The sequence below is a fragment of the Oscarella lobularis genome, chromosome 18, assembly GCF_947507565.1.
Source record: "Oscarella lobularis chromosome 18, ooOscLobu1.1, whole genome shotgun sequence".
Lineage (NCBI taxonomy): Eukaryota > Metazoa > Porifera > Homoscleromorpha > Homosclerophorida > Oscarellidae > Oscarella > Oscarella lobularis.
In genome coordinates this window covers 506,530-524,502 of record NC_089192.1, presented here as the reverse complement: position 1 = coordinate 524,502, position 17,973 = coordinate 506,530, and the positions used below count along the sequence as shown (strand labels likewise).

The following is a 17,973-nucleotide window of genomic DNA, read 5'->3' as shown; positions in this document are numbered from 1 at the left end:
AGTGAACCTATTAACTCTTATTCCCTTTTCGATGTTTATTTTGTCACACGAATGCGAAATTTGCCCAGACACAAACTGCCGTAACTCCGACTGGACTTTCCCGTATGCGTTGCTAGACTGCCGAGAAGCGTTTCACTATTTCGATGTCAACACGACGACGAACGCCGTCGTCTCGTGCTCGTCCGACGTCTGCACTGTCGTTTAGAGGTCTTAAGCTATTCAGCTCGCTTTCGGAGGTCTCGAATCGTTTCCACAGACGCTGGAAGCTCCCCGATCGTGAGACGAAGCGCAGACGAACTTCAAGTGCGAACAAAAACACTCTCCCGTCCTACGACGTCTGATTACACGTAGGAACGAAAAGAAGCCAAAGTTTTTAAGAATAATAATTTTAATTGGTAATTACCTCATTAATTAAGGCGAAAGTCCTTCAGCGAAACGGATCGACTCGAGAGCGAGTACATAAAAAATCTGCAGCAGCAGATCTATTTTCTCGAACTAGAAGTAAATTATTTATATCCTCTAATAAACAACTTTTGGGAAATTGACACGAAAAGATTATTACTGTACCTTGACTTGACCTTTCGCACAAGAGAACAGGCGAAGGCAAAGGAGTCGATACCTTCAAAACCAGTAGCAGACGAAAACAGTCAAAATAGCCAAGAAATTGATGTATGCAATATATAGATATAGATAGCACTTGCCTTCGCGCGAATAGATTATTGAATCCTCGCTTTTAGAGTCTCAAACTCCAACTACATAACTACCAGGACGAATTGAGCCAGAGAACGGCGACTGCAGATAGAGTGACAGCCGAGAAACAGCAGCTTCTACGCGAACTCGAACTTAGAAACGGCATGCAAAAAAATTAGATATAAAATTTTTCTCCTATATCAAACGACTTGCCTGCTCTACTCTTTCAGAGTCGTTTCGACGTGAAAAGCAGGCGCTCGTTGAGGAAATAGTCAGTCTAAAAAAGCGAGCGGACAGTCACAATCGCGAAGTGACTCGTCGAGCGACGGATACTCGAAAATTGAAAGAGGTTTCGACGAAGTCGTACGCGGCGTTAGTCGAGGCGGAAACGAAGCAAAAGATTCTGCGAGATCAGGTGAGGAGAAAAGGAAGGGCTCGACTAGGCGAGATTCTTGTTTTTAGTTGGAACATAGGACCGAATCGATGAAGGAATTGCGGCTCGAGTTGGAGAGGCGAAAAGCGGACGAGCTTCGATTGCAGACGCACGTTCAGGAGCTCGAGCATCGTTTTCTCGGCTCCGATGCGGCGAAGAAAGACGACGAAATACGCGATTTGCAGGCGAGTGCGCGCCCACGGCTCCACGAAGTCATTCATTTTAACTCTCCCCCACAGGACGAAATGCGAAAATTGAGACTGCAGTTGAAGCAAAGCGAGGTAGACGCCGACCAAGATCGATACATGAAGAACAAGGTAAATAAAAGAACTGTACATAGGCCTACCTTGGTTGCATTGTCCTTGCTCAGATCACTGACGATTGTAGTGCCTTGGTAAAGGAAAACGCCTTATTGACTTCACAAGTAGCAGAACTTCGAACACAAATAGAAAGGGTGAGCGCATAAGAACTGCTTATCTCGTCTAAAAGCACGCTTTGGCGTAGGAGAGAAGTCATCGTAGCGAAAGAGAGGAACGAAGAACGACGTCAATAAAGGAGCTCGCCGAACTTCGGCACCTGAACAAGGAGAAGACTCGCGAACTCGAAAGACTTCAGTCCGCCTTTCGACACGACCAAGGCAAACTAAAAGAAACCCTAGTCCGATTAGCGGACCAAGAAAAAGTGACGTCAGAAAGTAGAAACAAAAATTTTATGTAAATATTTCGCGCGATCTATCACCTTGACTCTTCAGCGCAGTCCACTGCCGCATCGCTGAGCGAAGAACTGCGAGATTTGGAGCGAATTCATCGCAAGCAGGACCAAGAGAACATCGCCCTACGCAGAGACAAAGTCTTACTAGCGGATCACGTCGCAGATATCCAAGAAAAGGTAGAGTATCTATATAACCTGTTAGTGACCACTTTCGGTACTTTTGACGTCATTTCTAGATTGAACTCAAAGACGAGGAGATTCGTCGGCTGAACGCGGAGCTGTCGCAAATGCGCGGTCGGGTCGTCGAGATGACGTCGAGAGCGCGACTCCAGAAGAGTCTCGAGGCATTGAAGTGGGACGAATTCGAAAAAATGGCCGATACGATTAAAACCGTTTCGACGCACGGACGCGAACTCGCATCATCGCTTTCCAAAGACAGTAGCAGTACTACGACATGAATTCGTGCGCGATTATACCATAGAAGAACGCAAATCTTTTTGATGAGAGAGAAAAAAACTAGAAGTCGATCTCTTCCGGAGCATCTAGATCGTGATAATCGCGCAGCGCGCGCGGATCTCGACGACCCCTACGTAGGAGACAACCAAAAAATACCAAAAAAATAGCTAAGACTCCTTTCTCCCCTTACCGTCTTCCTGGAAACACGTCGGGGCTCATTCCAAATCGGCCCATCGGATTTCCGTACATCATCGGCGGCGGCGGCGGCAGGGGACGAGACGGCCACGAGTGCCTTGATCCGGAGCGTCCTCCGCTTCCGCCTCCGCCTCCGCCTCCTCGTTCGGTCGTCGGCGCGGGGGGGAGTTGTGGTCGAAGGGGATCCCGAATGTATTCGTTCAAGAATTGAACCTAGGAAAAACGTCGGACCCTATGAGAGAGAGCCTTTGGATTGAATAGCGCACTTACCTCGTGTCGAACCGCGTTCACTTTGTCCGCGTGTTTATTCGTAATGTGCTTTCGGATGAACTCGGGCCCGCGAAACTTTTTTCCGCTTAGAGGACAGAGCCATCTTTCCTTGCCAAGTTCTTGAGTGTTGGCTTTGATGAAGGCTTCGACTTCACTGTAGAAGCACGTACAGGACCGCTCTCTAAGACTCATATATATTAGACTTACGTTTCCTCGTCCTTGATTCCTAATATTTTTCCTTCCTCCTCCGATATGCGTCCGTACTTCTGATAAAACGGTTCCAATTTTTTCAAGCGTTGACTCAGATACTCGTCAACTAAGAAAAGAGAGAATGCAGCGAAAAACATCGCACGTACAACTACAAAGCCCTACTGTCGTTGTCCGACGATCGCGACGGCAACAGGCCGCGAACGTGGAGTAAACAACATCGATTCGGCATCCAATCTTCGTTTGGATAATCCTTGGGATCGTAGAAGTCAAACGAGTGAACCAGACGAAGATAGAGAATCGCCTTGTCGAGAGCCTAAGAAACAGAACCATTGATCCTATATCTAATAACCACGTTGTAAAACTACTATGATGTAAACACGAGTAGTCCCTCGAAACCTACGGAGATCAATGCTGAAGACACTAGCTTCGAGAAACATTGCAGGGTCGTACGAATCTCTACGAGCGACGCGTTCGAAGTTCACGAACGTACGTAGTTCTATACTAGTAGTTCTATATAGACTAGTAGTTCGGGGAAATATTAAATTGAGGGCCGAATCTTTAACTCTTAGGGCCTACATAATAAATTGAGGGCCTAATCTCTGATTCTCAGGGCCTGAATATTAAATTGAAAGCCTAATCTTTTATTCTTAGCACCTAAATATTAAATGGAGGGCCTAATCTTTATATCTTACGGCCTGAATATAAAATTTAGGGCCTAATCTCTTTCTTAGAGCTTATATTTAAATTGAGCGCCAAATCTTTAATTCTTAGAGCCTTAATATTTAATTGAGGGCCTAATCTTTAATTCCTAGAGCCTAAAAAATAAATTGAGGGCCTAATCTTTGATTCTCAGAGAATAAACAATAAATCGAAAGGTTAATCTTTTATTCTTAGCACCCAAATATTAAATGGAGGGCCTAATCTTTATATCTTACGGCCTGAATATAAAATTTAGGGCCTAATCTTTAATATTCAGGGCCTCAATATTAAATTGAGGGCCTAATCTTTATTTCTTAGAGCCTAGATATTAAATTGGGGACCTGATCTTTATTTCTTAATGCCTCAATATTAAATTGAGGGCCTCATCTTTGATTCTTAGAGCCTAAATAATAAATTGAGGACATAATATTTGATTCTTAGAGCCTAAATAATAAATTGAGGCCTAATCTTTGATTCTAAAGACCTAAATATTAAATTGAGGGCCTAATCTTTGATTCTCAAGGACTAAATATTAAATTGAGGGCCTAATCTTCGATTCTTAGGGCCTAAACATTAAATTGAGGAACTAATCTTCGATTCTTACGGCCTAAATATTAAATTGAGGTCTTAATCTTCGATTCTTAGGGCCTAAATTTTAAATTGAGGGCCTAATCTTCGATTCTTAGGGCCTAAACATTAAATTGAGGAACTAATCTTCGATTCTTACGGCCTAAATATTAAAATGAGGTCTTAATCTTCGATTCTTAGGGCCTAAATTTTAAATTGAGGGCCTAATCTTCGATTCTTAGGGCCTAAACATTAAATTGAGGAACTAATCTTCGATTCTTACGGCCTAAATATTAAATTGAGGTCTTAATCTTCGATTCTTAGGGCCTAAATTTTAAATTGAGGGCTTAATCTTTGATTCTTAGGGCCTAAATATCAAATTGAGGGCCTAATCTTATAATTCTTAGGGTCTAAATATTAAATTGAGGACATAATCTTTGATTCTTAGGGCCTAAATAGTAAATTGAGGGCCTAATCTTTGATTCTTAGGGCCTAAATATTAAATTGAGGGCCTAATCTTTGATTCTTAGAGCCTAAACTTTAAATTGAGGACCTAATCTTTGATTCTTAGGGCCTAAATATTAAATTGAGGATCTAATCTTTGATTCTTAGGGCCTAAATTTTAAATTGAGGGCTTAATCTTTGATTCTTAGAGCCTAAACTTTAAATTGAGGACCTAATCTTTGATTCTTAAGGCCTAAATATTAAATTGAGGCCCTAATCTTTGATTCTTAGGGCCTAAATATTAAATTGAGGTCCTAATCTTTGATTCTTAGGGCCTAAATACTAATTGAAGACCTAATCTTTGACTGTTAAGGCCAAAATATTAAATTTAGGGCCTAATCTTTGATTCTAAAAGCCTAAATATTAAATTGAGGGCCTAATCTTTGATTCTTAAGGCCTAAATTTTAAATTGAGGGCCTAATCTTCGATTCTTAGCGCCTAAATTTTAAATTGAGGGCTTAATCTTTGATTCTTAAAGCCTAAATATGAAATTAAGGACATAATCTTTGATTCTTAGGGCCTAAATTTTAAACTGAGGTCCTAATCTTCGATTCTTAGAGCCTAAATTTTAAATTGAGGGCCTAATCTTTGATTCTTAGGGCCTAAATGTTAAATTGAGAGCCTAATCTTCGACGCTTAGGGCATAAATATTAAATTGAGGACCTAATCTTTGATTCTTAGGGCCTAAATTTTAAATTGAGGGCCTAATCTTTGATTCTTAGGGCCTAAATATTAAATTGAGGTCCTAATCTTCGATTCTTAGAGCCTAAATTTTAAATTGAGGGCCTAATCTTTGATTCTTAGGGCCTAAATGTTAAATTGAGAGCCTAATCTTCGATGCTTAGGGCATAAATATTAAATTGAGGACCTAATCTTTGATTCTTAGGACCTAAATTTTAAATTGAGGGCCTAATTTTCGATTCTTAGGGCCTAAATTTTAAATTGAGGGCCTAATCTTTGATTCTTAAGGCCTAAATATTAAATTGAGGACCTAATCTTTGATTCTTAGGGCCTAAATATTAAATTGAGGGCCTAATCTTTGATTATTAGGGCCTAAATATTAAATTGAGGGCCTAATCTACCATTCTTAGGGCATAAATATTAAATTGAGGACCTAATCTTTGATTCTTAGGGCCTAAATATTAAATTGAGGGCCTAATCTTTCGATTCTTAGGGCCTAAATATTAAATTGAGGCCCTAATCTTTGATTCTTAGGGCCTAAATATTAAATTGAGGTCCTAATCTTCGATTCTGAGAGCCTAAATTTTAAATTGAGGGCCTAATCTTTCGATTCTTAGGGCCTAAATATTAAATCGAGGTCCTAATCTTCGATTCTTAGAGCCTAAATTTTAAATTGAGGGCCTAATCTTTGATTCTTAAGGACTAAATATTAAATTGAGGACTTAGTCTTTGATTCTTAAGGCCAAAATATTAAATTGAGGGCCTAATCTTCCATTCTTAGGGCCTAAATATTAAATTGACGGCCTAATCTTCGATTCTTAGGGCCTAAATTTTAAATTGAGGGCATAATCTTCGATTCTTAGGGCCTAAATATTAAATTGAGGACCTAATCTTCGATTCTTAGGGCCTAAATATTAAATTGAGGGCCTAATCTTTGATTCTTAGGGCCTCAACTTTAAATTGAGGACCTAATCTTCGATTCTTAGGGCCTAAATTTTAAATTGAGGGCCTAATCTTTGATTCTTAAGGCCTAAATATTAAACTGAGGACCTAATCTTTGATTCTTAGGGCCTAAATTTTAAATTGAGGGCTTAATCTTTGATTCTTAGGGCCTAAACATTAAATTGAGGTCCTAATCTTCGATTCTTAGGGCCTAAATTTTATATTGAGGGCCTAATCTTTGATTCTTAGGGACTAAATATTAAATTGAGGGCCTAATCTTTCGACTCTTAGGGCCTAAATATTAAATTGAGGCCCTAATCTTTGGTTCTTAAGGCCTAAATATTAAATTGAGGGCCTAATCTTTGATTCTTAAAGCCTAAATATAAAATTGAGGACATAATCTTTGATTCTTAGGGCCTAAATTTTAAATTGAGGGCCTAATCTTTGATTCTTAGGGCCTAAATATTAAATTGAGGTCCTAATCTTCGATTCTTAGAGCCTAAATTTTAAATTGAGGGCCTAATCTTTGATTCTTAGGGCCTAAATGTTAAATTGAGAGCCTAATCTTCGATGCTTAGGGCATAAATATTAAATTGAGGACCTAATCTTTGATTCTTAGGGCCTAAATTTTAAATTGAGGGCCTAATTTTCGATTCTTAGGGCCTAAATTTTAAATTGAGGGCCTAATCTTTGATTCTTAAGGCCTAAATATTAAATTGAGGACCTAATCTTTGATTCTTAGGGCCTAAATATTAAATTGAGGGCCTAATCTTTGATTATTAGGGCCTAAATATTAAATTGAGGGCCTAATCTACCATTCTTAGGGCATAAATATTAAATTGAGGACCTAATCTTTGATTCTTAGGGCCTAAATATTAAATTGAGGGCCTAATCTTTCGATTCTTAGGGCCTAAATATTAAATTGAGGCCCTAATCTTTGATTCTTAGGGCCTAAATATTAAATTGAGGTCCTAATCTTCGATTCTTAGGGCCTAAATTTTAAATTGAGGGCCTAATCTTCGATTCTTAGGGCCTAAACATTAAATTGAGGAACTAATCTTCGATTCTTACGGCCTAAATATTAAATTGAGGTCTTAATCTTCGATTCTTAGGGCCTAAATTTTAAATTGAGGGCTTAATCTTTGATTCTTAGGACCTAAATATCAAATTGAGGGCCTAATCTTATAATTCTTAGGGTCTAAATATTAAATTGAGGACATAATCTTTGATTCTTAGGGCCTAAATAGTAAATTGAGGGCCTAATCTTTGATTCTTAGGGCCTAAATATTAAATTGAGGGCCTAATCTTTGATTCTTAGAGCCTAAACTTTAAATTGAGGACCTAATCTTTGATTCTTAGGGCCTAAATATTAAATTGAGGATCTAATCTTTGATTCTTAGGGCCTAAATTTTAAATTGAGGGCCTAATCTTTGATTCTTAGAGCCTAAACTTTAAATTGAGGACCTAATCTTTGATTCTTAAGGACTAAATATTAAATTGAGGACCTAATCTTCGATTCTTCAGGCAAAATATTAAATAGAGGGCCTAATCTTCGATTCTTCAGGCCTAAATGTTAAATTGAGAGCCTAATCTTCGATGCTTAGGGCATAAATATTAAATTGAGGACCTAATCTTTGATTCTTAGGGCCTAAATTTTAAATTGAGGGCCTAATCTTTGATTCTTAGGGCCTAAATTTTAAATTGAGGGCCTAATCTTTGATTCTTAAGGCCTAAATATTAAATTGAGCACCTAATCTTTGATTCTTAGGGCCTAAATTTTAAATTGAGGGCCAAATCTTCGACTCTTAGGGTCTAAATATCAAATTGAGGGCCTAATCTTTGATTCTAAGGGTCTAAATATTAAATTGAGGACATAATCTTCGATTCTTAGGGCCTAAATAGTAAATTGAGGGCCTAATCTTTGATTCTTAGGGCCGAAATATTAAATTGAGGGCCAAATCTTTGACTCTTAAGGCCTAAATATTAAATTCAGGACCTAATCTTTGATTCTTAGGGCCTAAATATTAAATTGAGGGCCTAAATTTTAAATAGAGGGCATAATCTTCGATTCTTAGGGCCTAAATATTAAATTGAGGGCCTAATCTTTCGATTCTTAGGGCCTAAATATTAAATTGAGGTCCTAATCTTCGATTCTTAGAGCCTAAATATTAAATTGAGGGCCTAATCTTTCGATTCTTAGGGCCTAAATATTAAATTGAGGCCCTAATCTTTGATTCTTAAGGCCTAAATATTAAATTGAGGACCTAATCTTTGATTCTTCAGGCCTAAATATTAAATTGAGGACCTAATCTTTGATTCTTAGGGCCTAAATACTAATTGAAGACCTAATCTTTGACTGTTAAGGCCAAAATATTAAATTTAGGGCCTAATCTTTGATTCTAAAAGCCTAAATATTAAATTGAGGGCCTAATCTTTGATTCTTAAGGCCTAAATTTTAAATTGAGGGCCTAATCTTCGATTCTTAGCGCCTAAATTTTAAATTGAGGGCCTAATCTTTGATTCTTAAAGCCTAAATATGAAATTAAGGACATAATCTTTGATTCTTAGGGCCTAAATTTTAAACTGAGGTCCTAATCTTCGATTCTTAGAGCCTAAATTTTAAATTGAGGGCCTAATCTTTGATTCTTAGGGCCTAAATGTTAAATTGAGAGCCTAATCTTCGACGCTTAGGGCATAAATATTAAATTGAGGACCTAATCTTTGATTCTTAGGGCCTAAATTTTAAATTGAGGGCCTAATCTTTGATTCTTAGGGCCTAAATATTAAATTGAGGTCCTAATCTTCGATTCTTAGAGCCTAAATTTTAAATTGAGGGCCTAATCTTTGATTCTTAGGGCCTAAATGTTAAATTGAGAGCCTAATCTTCGATGCTTAGGGCATAAATATTAAATTGAGGACCTAATCTTTGATTCTTAGGACCTAAATTTTAAATTGAGGGCCTAATTTTCGATTCTTAGGGCCTAAATTTTAAATTGAGGGCCTAATCTTTGATTCTTAAGGCCTAAATATTAAATTGAGGACCTAATCTTTGATTCTTAGGGCCTAAATATTAAATTGAGGGCCTAATCTTTGATTATTAGGGCCTAAATATTAAATTGAGGGCCTAATCTACCATTCTTAGGGCATAAATATTAAATTGAGGACCTAATCTTTGATTCTTAGGGCCTAAATATTAAATTGAGGGCCTAATCTTTCGATTCTTAGGGCCTAAATATTAAATTGAGGCCCTAATCTTTGATTCTTAGGGCCTAAATATTAAATTGAGGTCCTAATCTTCGATTCTGAGAGCCTAAATTTTAAATTGAGGGCCTAATCTTTCGATTCTTAGGGCCTAAATATTAAATCGAGGTCCTAATCTTCGATTCTTAGAGCCTAAATTTTAAATTGAGGGCCTAATCTTTGATTCTTAAGGACTAAATATTAAATTGAGGACTTAGTCTTTGATTCTTAAGGCCAAAATATTAAATTGAGGGCGTAATCTTCCATTCTTAGGGCCTAAATATTAAATTGACGGCCTAATCTTCGATTCTTAGGGCCTAAATTTTAAATTGAGGGCATAATCTTCGATTCTTAGGGCCTAAATATTAAATTGAGGACCTAATCTTCGATTCTTAGGGCCTAAATATTAAATTGAGGGCCTAATCTTTGATTCTTAGGGCCTCAACTTTAAATTGAGGACCTAATCTTCGATTCTTAGGGCCTAAATTTTAAATTGAGGGCCTAATCTTTGATTCTTAAGGCCTAAATATTAAACTGAGGACCTAATCTTTGATTCTTAGGGCCTAAATTTTAAATTGAGGGCTTAATCTTTGATTCTTAGGGCCTAAACATTAAATTGAGGTCCTAATCTTCGATTCTTAGGGCCTAAATTTTATATTGAGGGCCTAATCTTTGATTCTTAGGGACTAAATATTAAATTGAGGGCCTAATCTTTCGACTCTTAGGGCCTAAATATTAAATTGAGGCCCTAATCTTTGGTTCTTAAGGCCTAAATATTAAATTGAGGGCCTAATCTTTGATTCTTAAAGCCTAAATATAAAATTGAGGACATAATCTTTGATTCTTAGGGCCTAAATTTTAAATTGAGGGCCTAATCTTTGATTCTTAGGGCCTAAATATTAAATTGAGGTCCTAATCTTCGATTCTTAGAGCCTAAATTTGAAATTGAGGGCCTAATCTTTGATTCTTAGGGCCTAAATGTTAAATTGAGAGCCTAATCTTCGATGCTTAGGGCATAAATATTAAATTGAGGACCTAATCTTTGATTCTTAGGGCCTAAATTTTAAATTGAGGGCCTAATTTTCGATTCTTAGGGCCTAAATTTTAAATTGAGGGCCTAATCTTTGATTCTTAAGGCCTAAATATTAAATTGAGGACCTAATCTTTGATTCTTAGGGCCTAAATATTAAATTGAGGGCCTAATCTTTGATTATTAGGGCCTAAATATTAAATTGAGGGCCTAATCTACCATTCTTAGGGCATAAATATTAAATTGAGGACCTAATCTTTGATTCTTAGGGCCTAAATATTAAATTGAGGGCCTAATCTTTCGATTCTTAGGGCCTAAATATTAAATTGAGGCCCTAATCTTTGATTCTTAGGGCCTAAATATTAAATTGAGGTCCTAATCTTCGATTCTGAGAGCCTAAATTTTAAATTGAGGGCCTAATCTTTCGATTCTTAGGGCCTAAATATTAAATCGAGGTCCTAATCTTCGATTCTTAGAGCCTAAATTTTAAATTGAGGGCCTAATCTTTGATTCTTAGGGCCTAAATGTTAAATTGAGAGCCTAATCTTCGATGCTTAGGGCATAAATATTAAATTGAGGACCTAATCTTTGATTCTTAGGGCCTAAATATTAAATTGAGGGCCTAATCTTTGATTATTAGGGCCTAAATATTAAATTGAGGGCCTAATCTACCATTCTTAGGGCATAAATATTAAATTGAGGACCTAATCTTTGATTCTTAGGGCCTAAATATTAAATTGAGGGCCTAATCTTTGGATTCTTAGGGCCTAAATATTAAATTGAGGCCCTAATCTTTGATTCTTAGGGCCTAAATATTAAATTGAGGTCGTAATCTTCGATTCTGAGAGCCTAAATTTTAAATTGAGGGCCTAATCTTTCGATTCTTAGGGCCTAAATATTAAATCGAGGTCCTAATCTTCGATTCTTAGAGCCTAAATTTTAAATTGAGGGCCTAATCTTTGATTCTTAAGGACTAAATATTAAATTGAGGACTTAGTCTTTGATTCTTAAGGCCAAAATATTAAATTGAGGGCCTAATCTTCCATTCTTAGGGCCTAAATATTAAATTGACGGCCTAATCTTCGATTCTTAGGGCCTAAATTTTAAATTGAGGGCATAATCTTCGATTCTTAGGGCCTAAATATTAAATTGAGGACCTAATCTTCGATTCTTAGGGCCTAAATATTAAATTGAGGGCCTAATCTTTGATTCTTAGGGCCTCAACTTTAAATTGAGGACCTAATCTTCGATTCTTAGGGCCTAAATTTTAAATTGAGGGCCTAATCTTTGATTCTTAAGGCCTAAATATTAAACTGAGGACCTAATCTTTGATTCTTAGGGCCTAAATTTTAAATTGAGGGCATAATCTTTGATTCTTAGGGCCTAAACATTAAATTGAGGTCCTAATCTTCGATTCTTAGGGCCTAAATTTTATATTGAGGGCCTAATCTTTGATTCTTAGGGCCTAAATATTAAATTGAGGGCCTAATCTTTCGACTCTTAGGGCCTAAATATTAAATTGAGGACCTAATCTTTGGTTCTTAAGGCCTAAATATTAAATTGAGGGCCTAATCTTCCATTCTTAGGGCCTAAATAATAAATTGACGGCATAATCTTCGATTCTTAGGGCCTAAATATTAAATTGAGGGCCTAATCTTTCGATTCTTAGGACCTAAATATGAAATTGAGGACCTAATCTTTGATTCTTAGGGCCTAAATATTAAATTGAGGACTTAATCTTTGATTCTTAAGGCCTAAATATTAAATTGAGTGCCTAATCTTTGATTCTTAGGGCCTAAATATTAAATTGAGAGCCAAATCATCGATTCTTAGAACCCAAATATTAAATTGAGGAACTAATCTTCGATTCTTAGGGCCTAAATATTAAATTGAGGACCTAATCTTTGATTCTTAGGGCCTAAATATTAAATTGAGGACTTAATCTTTGATTCTTAAGGCCTAAATATTAAATTGAGTGCCTAATCTTCGATTCTTAGGGCCTAAATATTAAATTGAGAGCCAAATCATCGATTCTTAGAACCCAAATATTAAATTGAGGGCCTAATCTTTGGTTCTTAAGGCCTAAATATTAAATTGACGGCTTAGTCTTCGATTCTTAGGGCCTAAATATTAAATTGAGGGCCTAATCTTTCGATTCTTAGGGCCTAAATATTAAATTGAGGACCTAATCTTTGATTCTTAGGGCCTAAATATTAAATTGAACGCCTAATCTTCCATTCTTAGGGCCTAAATATTAAATTGAGGGCCTAATCTTTGGTTCTTAAGGCCTAAATATTAAATTCAGGACCTAATCTTTGATTCTTAGGGCCTAAATATTAAATTGAGGGCCTAATCTTTGATTCTTAGGGCCTAAATATTAAATTGAGGGCCTAAATTTTAAATAGAGGGCATAATCTTTGATTCTTAGGGCCTAAATATTAAATTGAGGTCCTAATCTTCGATTCTTAGAGCCTAAATTTTAAATTGAGGGCCTAATCTTTGATTCTTAGGGCCTAAATATTAAATTGAGGGCCTAATCTTTCGATTCTAAGGGCCTAAATATTAAATTGAGGGCCTAATCTTTGATTCTTAAGAACAAAATATTAAATTGAGGACCTAATCTTTGATTCTTCAGGCCTAAATATTAAATTGAGGACCTAATCTTTGATTCTTAGGGCCTAAATACTAATTGAGGACCTAATCTTTGACTGTTAAGTCCAAAATATTAAATTTAGGGCCTAATCTTTGATTCTAAAAGCCTAAATATTAAATTGAGGGCCTAATCTTTGATTCTTAAGGCCTAAATTTTAAATTGAGGGCCTAATCTTCGATTCTTAGCGCCTAAATTTTAAATTGAGGGCCTAATCTTTGATTATTAAAGCCTAAATATGAAATTAAGGACATAATCTTTGATTCTTAGGGCCTAAATTTTAAATTGAGGGCCTAATCTTTGATTCTTAGGGCCTAAATATTAAATTGAGGTCCTAATCTTCGATTCTTAGAGCCTAAATTTTAAATTGAGGGCCTAATCTTTGATTCTTAGGGCCTAAATTTTAAATTCAGGGCCTAATCTTTGATTCTTAAGGCCTAACTATTAAATTGAGGACCTAATCTTTGATTCTTAGGGCCTAAATATTAAATTGTGGGCCTAATCTTTGATTATTAGGGCCTAAATATTAAATTGAGGGCCTAATCTACCATTCTTAGGGCATAAATATTAAATTGAGGACCTAATCTTTGATTCTTAGGGCCTAAATTTTAAATTGAGGGCCTAATCTTCGATTCTTAGGGCCTAAATATTAAATTGAGGACTTAATCTTTGATTCTTAGGGCCTAAATTTTAAATTGAGGGCCTAATCTTTGATTCTTAAGGCCTAAATATTAAACTGAGGACCTAATCTTTGATTCTTAGGGCCTAAATTTTAAATTGAGGGCATAATCTTTGATTCTTAGGGCCTAAACATTAAATTGAGGTCCTAATCTTCGATTCTTAGGGCCTAAATATTAAATTGAGGCCCTAATCTTTGGTTCTTAAGGCCTAAATATTAAATTGAGGGCCTAATCTTCGATTCTTAGGGCCTAAATATTAAATTGAGGGCCTAATCTTTGATTCTTAAGCCCTAAATATTAAATTGAGGACCTAATCTTTGATTCTTAGGGCCTAAATATTAAATTGAGGGCCTAATCTTTGATTCTTAAGCCCTAAATATTAAATTGAGGACCTAATCTTTGATTCTTAGGGCCTAAATATTAAATTGAGGGCCTAATCTTTGATTCTTAGGGTCTAAATATTAAATTGAGGACCTAATCTTTGATTCTTATGGCCTAAATATTAAATTGAGGGCCTAATCTTCCATTCTTAGGGCCTAAATAATAAATTGACGGCATAATCTTCGATTCTTAGGGCCTAAATATTAAATTGAGGGCCTAATCTTTCGATTCTTAGGACCTAAATATTAAATTGAGGACCTAATCTTTGATTCTTAGGGCCTAAATATTAAATTGAGGACTTAATCTTTGATTCTTAAGGCCTAAATATTAAATTGAGTGCCTAATCTTCGATTCTTAGGGCCTAAATATTAAATTGAGAGCCAAATCATCGATTCTTAGAACCCAAATATTAAATTGAGGAACTAATCTTCGATTCTTAGGGCCTAAATATTAAATTGAGGGCCTAATCTTTCGATTCTTAGGGCCTAAATATTAAATTGAGGACCTAATCTTTGATTCTTAGGGCCTAAATATTAAATTGAGGGCCTAATCTTCCATTCTTAGGGCCTAAATATTAAATTGAGGACCTAATCTTTGATTCTTAGGGCCTAAATATTAAATTGAGGACTTAATCTTTGATTCTTAAGGCCTAAATATTAAATTGAGTGCCTAATCTTCGATTCTTAGGGCCTAAATATTAAATTGAGAGCCAAATCATCGATTCTTAGAACCCAAATATTAAATTGAGGAACTAATCTTCGATTCTTAGGGCCTAAATATTAAATTGAGGACCTAATCTTTGATTCTTAGGGCCTAAATATTAAATTGAGGGCCTAATCTTCCATTCTTAGGGCCTAAATATTAAATTGACGGCTTAGTCTTCCATTCTTAGGGCCTAAATATTAAATTGAGGACCTAATCTTTGATTCTTAGGGCCTAAATATTAAATTGAGGACTTAATCTTTGATTCTTAAGGCCTAAATATTAAATTGAGTGCCTAATCTTCGATTCTTAGGGCCTAAATATTAAATTGAGAGCCAAATCATCGATTCTTAGAACCCAAATATTAAATTGAGGAACTAATCTTCGATTCTTAGGGCCTAAATATTAAATTGAGGGCCTAATCTTTCGATTCTTAGGGCCTAAATATTAAATTGAGGACCTAATCTTTGATTCTTAGGGCCTAAATATTAAATTGAGGGCCTAATCTTCCATTCTTAGGGCCTAAATATTAAATTGAGGGCCTAATCTTTGGTTCTTAAGGCCTAAATATTAAATTCAGGACCTAATCTTTGATTCTTAGGGCCTAAATATTAAATTGAGGGCCTAATCTTTGATTCTTAGGGCCTAAATATTAAATTGAGGGCCTAAATTTTAAATAGAGGGCATAATCTTTGATTCTTAGGGCCTAAATATTAAATTGAGGTCCTAATCTTCGATTCTTAGAGCCTAAATTTTAAATTGAGGGCCTAATCTTTGATTCTTAGGGCCTAAATATTAAATTGAGGGCCTAATCTTTCGATTCTAAGGGCCTAAATATTAAATTGAGGGCCTAATCTTTGATTCTTAAGAACAAAATATTAAATTGAGGACCTAATCTTTGATTCTTCAGGCCTAAATATTAAATTGAGGACCTAATCTTTGATTCTTAGGGCCTAAATACTAATTGAGGACCTAATCTTTGACTGTTAAGTCCAAAATATTAAATTTAGGGCCTAATCTTTGATTCTAAAAGCCTAAATATTAAATTGAGGGCCTAATCTTTGATTCTTAAGGCCTAAATTTTAAATTGAGGGCCTAATCTTCGATTCTTAGCGCCTAAATTTTAAATTGAGGGCCTAATCTTTGATTCTTAAAGCCTAAATATGAAATTAAGGACATAATCTTTGATTCTTAGGGCCTAAATTTTAAATTGAGGGCCTAATCTTTGATTCTTAGGGCCTAAATATTAAATTGAGGTCCTAATCTTCGATTCTTGGAGCCTAAATTTTAAATTGAGGGCCTAATCTTTGATTCTTAGGGCCCAAATTTTAAATTCAGGGCCTAATCTTTGATTCTTAAGGCCTAACTATTAAATTGAGGACCTAATGTTTGATTCTTAGGGCCTAAATATTAAATTGTGGGCCTAATCTTTGATTATTAGGGCCTAAATATTAAATTGAGGGCCTAATCTACCATTCTTAGGGCATAAATATTAAATTGAGGACCTAATCTTTGATTCTTAGGGCCTAAATTTTAAATTGAGGGCCTAATCTTCGATTCTTAGGGCCTAAATATTAAATTGAGGACTTAATCTTTGATTCTTAGGGCCTAAATTTTAAATTGAGGGCCTAATCTTTGATTCTTAGGGCCTAAATTTTAAATTGAGGGCCTAATCTTCGATTCTTAGGGCCTAAATATTAAATTGAGGACTTAATCTTTGATTCTTAGGGCCTAAATTTTAAATTGAGGGCCTAATCTTTGATTCTTAGGGCCTAAATTTTAAATTGAGGGCCTAATCTTTGATTCTTAGGGCCTAAATACTAATTGAGGACCTAATCTTTGACTGTTAAGGCCAAAATATTAAATTTAGGGCCTAATCTTTGATTCTAAAAGCCTAAATATTAAATTGAGGGCCTAATCTTTGATTCTTAAGGACTAAATATTAAATTGGGGACCTAATCTTTGATTCTTAAGGCCAAAATATTAAATAGAGGGCCTAATCTTCGATTCTTAAGGCCTAAATGTTAAATTGAGAGCCTAATCTTCGATGCTTAGGGCATAAATATTAAATTGAAAACCTAATCTTTGATTCTTAGAACCTAAATATTAAATTGAGGACCTAATCTTTGATTCTTAGGGCCTAAATATTAAATTGAGGGCCTAATCTTTGATTCTTAAGAACAAAATATTAAATTGAGGACCTAATCTTTGATTCTTCAGGCCTAAATATTAAATTGAGGACCTAATCTTTGATTCTTAGGGCCTAAATACTAATTGAGGACCTAATCTTTGACTGTTAAGTCCAAAATATTAAATTTAGGGCCTAATCTTTGATTCTAAAAGCCTAAATATTAAATTGAGGGCCTAATCTTTGATTCTTAAGGCCTAAATTTTAAATTGAGGGCCTAATCTTCGATTCTTAGCGCCTAAATTTTAAATTGAGGGCCTAATCTTTGATTCTTAAAGCCTAAATATGAAATTAAGGACATAATCTTTGATTCTTAGGGCCTAAATTTTAAATTGAGGGCCTAATCTTTGATTCTTAGGGCCTAAATATTAAATTGAGGTCCTAATCTTCGATTCTTAGAGCCTAAATTTTAAATTGAGGGCCTAATCTTTGATTCTTAGGGCCTAAATTTTAAATTCAGGGCCTAATCTTTGATTCTTAAGGCCTAACTATTAAATTGAGGACCTAATCTTTGATTCTTAGGGCCTAAATATTAAATTGTGGGCCTAATCTTTGATTATTAGGGCCTAAATATTAAATTGAGGGCCTAATCTACCATTCTTAGGGCATAAATATTAAATTGAGGACCTAATCTTTGATTCTTAGGGCCTAAATTTTAAATTGAGGGCCTAATCTTCGATTCTTAGGGCCTAAATATTAAATTGAGGACTTAATCTTTGATTCTTAGGGCCTAAATTTTAAATT

The 17,973-nt window shown here is 35.6% G+C and overlaps 2 protein-coding genes across 3 annotated transcripts in view; one reads left to right on the top strand and one right to left on the bottom strand.

The window, feature by feature from the left end:
- The first annotated feature begins 12 nt into the window (after positions 1–12).
- Positions 13–2,361, top strand: LOC136197925 (calponin homology domain-containing protein DDB_G0272472-like). Of its 2 annotated transcripts, XM_065987800.1 has the most exons (12): positions 14–207; positions 257–347; positions 417–513; positions 589–669; positions 738–852; positions 921–1,105; positions 1,153–1,308; positions 1,363–1,440; positions 1,494–1,577; positions 1,628–1,817; positions 1,875–2,011; positions 2,071–2,361. In XM_065987800.1, exons 1-12 carry the CDS (start codon positions 144–146, stop codon positions 2,290–2,292), a joined length of 1,500 nt encoding a protein of 499 aa, XP_065843872.1. In that variant the 5' UTR covers positions 14–143; the 3' UTR covers positions 2,293–2,361. The 2 variants fall into 2 exon arrangements, with proteins under 2 accessions (XP_065843871.1, XP_065843872.1); XM_065987799.1 differs by having other exon boundaries at positions 13–207; positions 417–669.
- LOC136197919 (serrate RNA effector molecule homolog B-like) overlaps positions 2,197–17,973 on the bottom strand; it is a 33,020-nt gene continuing 17,243 nt past the window's right edge. The window contains exons 9-13 of the mRNA XM_065987792.1: positions 3,128–3,278; positions 2,963–3,071; positions 2,756–2,909; positions 2,481–2,698; positions 2,197–2,420 (exon numbers count right to left, since the gene is read on the bottom strand). Of these exons, the coding sequence (XP_065843864.1) occupies positions 2,351–2,420; positions 2,481–2,698; positions 2,756–2,909; positions 2,963–3,071; positions 3,128–3,278 (702 nt within the window). The 3' untranslated portion in view covers positions 2,197–2,350. The remainder of the gene's footprint in view (positions 2,421–2,480; positions 2,699–2,755; positions 2,910–2,962; positions 3,072–3,127; positions 3,279–17,973) is intronic.